The 6000-nt window shown below is 29.1% G+C and overlaps 1 protein-coding gene across 2 annotated transcripts in view; it reads left to right on the top strand.

Moving 5' to 3' along the window:
• The first annotated feature begins 3702 nt into the window (after positions 1–3702).
• LOC111027285 (protein eva-1 homolog C) overlaps positions 3703–6000 on the top strand; it is a 211294-nt gene continuing 208996 nt past the window's right edge. Inside the window, exon 1 of one of the 2 annotated variants that reach the window (XM_022305606.1) lies at positions 3703–4027. In XM_022305606.1, coding sequence (XP_022161298.1) covers positions 3940–4027 — 88 coding nt within the window. In that variant the 5' untranslated portion in view covers positions 3703–3939. The remainder of the gene's footprint in view (positions 4028–6000) is intronic. The other variant, XM_022305605.1, reaches the window with a different exon arrangement.

Below are 6000 nucleotides of genomic sequence, written 5' to 3'. Positions count from 1 at the left end.
TATAAATTATAACACGCGTTACATCATGTAATTCTGAAATGGTACCTAGATAAAATAATATATAACTAAAATAATATATTGCACTATAGGTAGTCTACTAAAACTGATTTGAATGCATGTGATGTCATAAATAATACGCAATGCAGCGTAAAAATGTAAATTGCTTGTTTGTTTAATACTTCAGTTTATACCTACGTGTTATAGTAGGTACTTACATTGTACATACAATTATTAAAAGTGAGGATATTACTCAAAATTCCCACCCAAAAAAATAATAATTAGATATTAATACAAAAATCACCTGTGCAGTGTACACATTTTAATTGATGAAAGTGGATTATAATTTATAATATTCTAGAGAAAAAAGTAGGCAAATAGTATATACGAGATAGTATAGTAGAGTACGAATATTTTGTGGTCTTTATGGGTAGCTATCAGGTTGTGTTTTAGGTACACCAATGTTGGTTCGACAAATTAGTGTTTTGTGGACTGTGACTATATGTTGACATGTTTGAATCAATTTTCGCCACAAAATAGATTAAACCATTACGATTTCACCGAGTAAACGTATTTAAAATATATAATAATACAGGGAATACTAATTTATACGATTGATATTCGGTTGGCATTAACTTATGTTTTTAATCTAAATTAATTATCTTCAAAAAAAAAAAATGTATTTGTATTATTGTTTAATGATTTGGAGTTGAATGTACTTGGTTTAACTGTATTTGGCCAATGTAGACAACGTAATTTAGCAGAGTGATGAAAGCTGTAAATAAAAAGCCAACAAGAATAGATACAATAGTCTGGGTTTAAGCGCAGAATTGTAGTATAAGTAAGAACCATGTTATTTAAAATTTGCTAAATTTAATAAATGGATTAATTAGATATTGCTGTGCGTCGTTATCTATCTATAATATACCTACTAACTATTTAGACTAAAATATTGTATTATTGTTGTAGGCACTCGGTATTTTGCTAGACCACTATACGACCACTAACTCATCTTGACCACGTAGTTAGGTATTTTAACTTCATACTTATTTTATTATACAATTATTTGTGAGTACAATAAATTATGAGAATTGTTATAGTGAAGATATGTGTAGACATTTTTAAAAGTTGTGACTTGTGGCAATACGCATAGTCTACTCAGCTATTCTTAGACCAGAGAGTAAAAATAAATATTGTGAAATAGATTAACATTAGATTAATACGAATTAAAAGGAATTCGGGTGTGGTTTTATAGCCTAATCAGTCAAACCCTATAGCTATTACACGACTGTGCGTGAGAATGTTAACACGCCTACTAGTCACTATTTCGGTTTATTTTCCCATTTCACAAAGAAAATAATGAAAAATCTAATATTCCAACATTATAGAATTGTTTCATTCATGATTTATACCATCGAAGTTTTTTTCCAGTGTTTGAACTTTAGAGGCATATTACACTGATATTATACTATTAAGCTCATCTGAACATTAAATATACTTGTCAATAAGAGAAACTACTCATAATATTTTATTTATTTTATACATCGACATCTTTAGAAAAGTATTCTGATTATCAAGGAAATCACAATTATAGGGGCCGTTTTATACTTCAAAATTGCTAGTGGGTTTACCATCAAAGATAAGGGTAAAAAATAAGGCCAATATACGCGTTATGCACGCTTTTTATTTAAGAAAAGTTAATACAGTTTAAATAATAATGAGTGTTTATTGCTAAAAGAATCATCCTGTACTTAATTATAGATATGCATATAATTAAAAGCGTGTCTCATAACAATATAGGACTAGAATATAATTTAAAAATACATATTCACAAGGCTATCATCATTATAAAATAGTATTTTAAATTTGTATAAGGTTTTTGTATGACTTGTTGTTTTATTTTTTTTATTCATTAATAAGTGACAATGTGTTTTAATTATTATCACACAGGCTGTATTATTCAATAATTTTAATAATATATCATCCAAGGGGTCAGGTATGTGTGTCTATTTAGTTGTTTATCTTTTATAATAACGATATATAAATTATAATTAATTTTTAAGTACAATTGTACAAATGTAAATCAATATGTATGTTGTGATATATACATAACAGTATTCAATGTGCATACCTACGACCTACCTATTATATTATAATTAGATATAATTATGGGTTCAGAGGTATAGTATAAGCGTGGAATATGTGTGAGCCGTACATCAATCAATAATCACACATACAAATAATTGTTATTAATTATTGGTTGCAACATTACAATCGACCAATATGTTCATTATTAAAAGAATAAATGATACAATTATTAATATAATATTATTATACCGAAATAGGTACAAAATAGATAATAGAGATTAACAAGTCCATATTTTTATTATTTTGCAACACATTTTTGTTAAGTGTAGTGTGTCCTGCTGTGTATATTAATTATTATATTCTGAAGTAGGATTTTTGAGTTACCTACAAATTACAATAAACGATGAAATTTTAGTCTTAAAGATGCATTGGTACGTTGGTTGAAAATGGCGACGGTGATTTAATGGTTATTTAAAATTTGACAAATTTTTCATTAGAAGTAATCTGTTTATGATAAACTATTGTAAGCTATTTATTTAGTTAATTTAAATCAATATTTACTTAATAAGAAAATTAAAATATAAATAAATTTCTACTATAGTTATTAAGGTAGATAATCTAAAATATTTGTTGATGTAGATAGCTTCAGTTAGAAAATCTTACCTTCAGTCTTATAAATATTATTAAAAAAAAATTTTAATTAAATAAATATGTACTAAGTACCTACGTGCGATGAATGTGAACGTGAGTTGATATTATATTCTATTTAGAGGCTAGAACTGTATAATATATTTATTATTTGGTCACTCAAATTTAAGTTTTGTGTTTTAAATTGTCAAGGTTCTACTATTTTAATCAAACAAAAAAGTTTAATGGCTTATATTAAAAAAGGGCGTTTTTAATTAAGCAAACGTAATCAGGTTCAGTTTAATATGTGTTATATTGTGTATTTAATAAAAACAAATATAACTTCTTGACTAGTCGTGAAAATTCATCTATTCGATTTTGAACCTAACCTTTTAAAACATTTTATTAAACTTTGAATAGTAGGCACAACATGCTTTAAGTATAAATATCTACTATAGATCTTTATTTATAATTATGCACCGTGCTCATTTTTTTTGCACCCATAATAATTAATGATAAAAACAAGTGGACCCTCATATTCTATATAGGTTCGGTATTTGGTCGATTGATATCATTTGATTGTCTATATGACGTATAATAGTGTCAAAAACGGGCCAGGAAAATCACAAGCTTATCGTTTATTATACTGTCGAGTATTTGAACAAAATCGCTGTTGGCCCGTCCGTTCAGGTATATCATGTTATGTTTAGCATGTCAGAGTTTATAACGACCATAATGAGACTCGGTGTCAAAATAAATTTTGGAAGTGCACCAATACAACAATAATAATTATAATATGCCGACCGTTTTGTGTACATCACAATTCACAATGCTATATACCATGGAGGGTGGTCACTAGCTGGTTTAATCAGGGACTGTGGTTGTGGTCATGGCGGGTGGATGGTGTGGACGATGGAAGCGGGTGAGGGGCGTTGCGTGATGTTTCCGGTACAGTTCCTGATGGAGCAGCGGCGGTGGCTGCTACCCGCGTGTGTGCACCGTCGCCAGTTTTCCCGCAGCTTTCGTGTTGTTCGTTCGTCTGCCGTCGTTTCTGTCGCGCGTCACCAAAAAACACAATATTTTTTACGATAGACTACGCGCGGCGTCTTCAATTTCCATTTTTACCGTGATACTATATGTATAAAATGCATTTCCGAGAAATTTTTTAACGACATGGTTTGTACGTTGTCCGACGGTAGTGTTTTGTGATATGCTCGAAATTAAGTGATGGAGACGGCCATGATGTTATGCCGTATCACTATGGCGATGCTGCTGTTGCTGGCGTTTCATCGGACGGCCATCGCGGATAATTTAGGTGCCTAAAAATATAATATAATATCATTTTATTTAATATTGAATGCTAAATTTTATTGGTTTTTCAATATTTTAGATTTAGATTAATTCTTATTATAGTAACAAAGATGTTCAGAATATTTAATGATTTCCATGAACATAATATTATTATGTAGCAATATACAACCGTTGTCAGGCCTCTTGTTCACAGTATGCAAAATTTCCCTCAACCATAAAAATATGTGTATATATTAATATTTATTCGTAGTTACTTCATATATTTTTTTATAGGGTATGGTTATGTAAATATTTTTTATCGTAAAATTGTTGAGTATCAGTTTAGGGTGTCCATGGGTTGGTCCCGCTACCCCAGTGTTTTCTATTTTACTGAGTTTGATATGTGATAAATTGGTATAATTCCACGGTTCATCCTATATCTGGTATTGCTTTTAGTATACTACAAAATATGTAAAATACATATAATTGTACTTTTACCTATTTGGTATCTAAATACCTACATAAACAATAACATAAGACAAGAAGTTCTGTAATATTATGTTATCACCTTGAAAGTTTCACAACACATATATTTAATACAAAAACAAACACTATTTTCTATTTATTGTAATAAGTTTACTTGATTACACAAATTTCACGCCTTTTAAGAGTATTTAATTAATATATAGAACAATTTGTTAGGTATAAGAAGTTATATGCTTTAAAATATTTTGGACGTTTATGTAATTACAGAAAGAATTGTAGATACATTTGAACTTTGGAACTTTAGGATTAGTGAAAAAAAACAGTGATGGGATTTAATTATTCCAAAATGAAGTATGACATAAAGTTGAGATCAATTTTTAAAAAAGATTCTGAGTGAAGAATGAATTTTTCAAGAGTTGATAAGATTTTGCAAAAATTCTGTTATATTTAAGGTAATGGACAATTACTCTAAAACTTATGCTTCTTAAGTAGATACAATTCTATAAACTGTTCTCGATTTTAAGCCCATATATAGGACCTACATTGTTGGTACTGTACGGCTTATTCACTATCCCTTTTTGCTGCTCCAAAATGACACCATTAAACGGTATTATCTGTTACCCCAAGTATGCCAGTAATTGTATTATGTCTATAGTATATTGTATATTCTAAAATTTGTATTTATTACATTGAATTTTTTACTGACGGCGACACACTCTCATTTTTTCTTTTCGGCTATTTTATGCTTTATCGTAACTGTTCATGTTTTATTAAACTACACAATTTAGTGAAAAAAAAATTGTCTGTAATAGAGATAGTTTTTTACTATGCTTAATAGATCAATTGTTCGAAAATTTCTTAGGTTTATTTTGAATCAGTACCTACTTGTAAAACTGATACAAAACTTTAAAATTAAAATACAGAAAAATACTAAGAAGTTCATGACCAATGTAGGTATTACAGGCATTACTAATTATATATTATTTTTTCATTGTTAAACATTATAATAAATAAATGAATTGTAACCTGTAATCATCATTTTAGTTGTACGAATATTATGTTTACGGCATTGCGTACTTACTTCAAGTCTGATAGTGAGAACAGTGTGTGTGCTTGTTTGTGTGTGTAATTGCGTCTTCACAAGTAATTATTTACTTTGGTAAAGTATATATTAAGTAAATCACCTATGTTGTTGTATCATTAGGTTTTAATATTATTTGTTTTGGTTTTATAGATGGCTAGGCACCTAGTCCCTAGTTGGTACTTAGCTCAATCGATTGTCATTACATTTAATCGTAATGTGTATTGTTTTAAAATACCGACAAATTTCTAGTGCGCATGTAAAAAGTTTGCGCGTGAATTGTATAACAATGTGTACGAATAAAGAATTAATGCTTGGACCGATAAATTGTCCAGTCCACCGGCAATGTGTGGGTGTGTCACTTACAGTGATCGTGGTGTATTATGTACATGTAATTGGTAATTTTCTTTCTTCGGTATACGAATATGTGC

This window comes from Myzus persicae, unplaced genomic scaffold (genome assembly GCF_001856785.1).
Source record: "Myzus persicae strain clone G006 unplaced genomic scaffold, MPER_G0061.0, whole genome shotgun sequence".
NCBI lineage: Eukaryota > Metazoa > Arthropoda > Insecta > Hemiptera > Aphididae > Myzus > Myzus persicae.
This window is presented reverse-complemented; position numbering and strand designations above follow the sequence as displayed.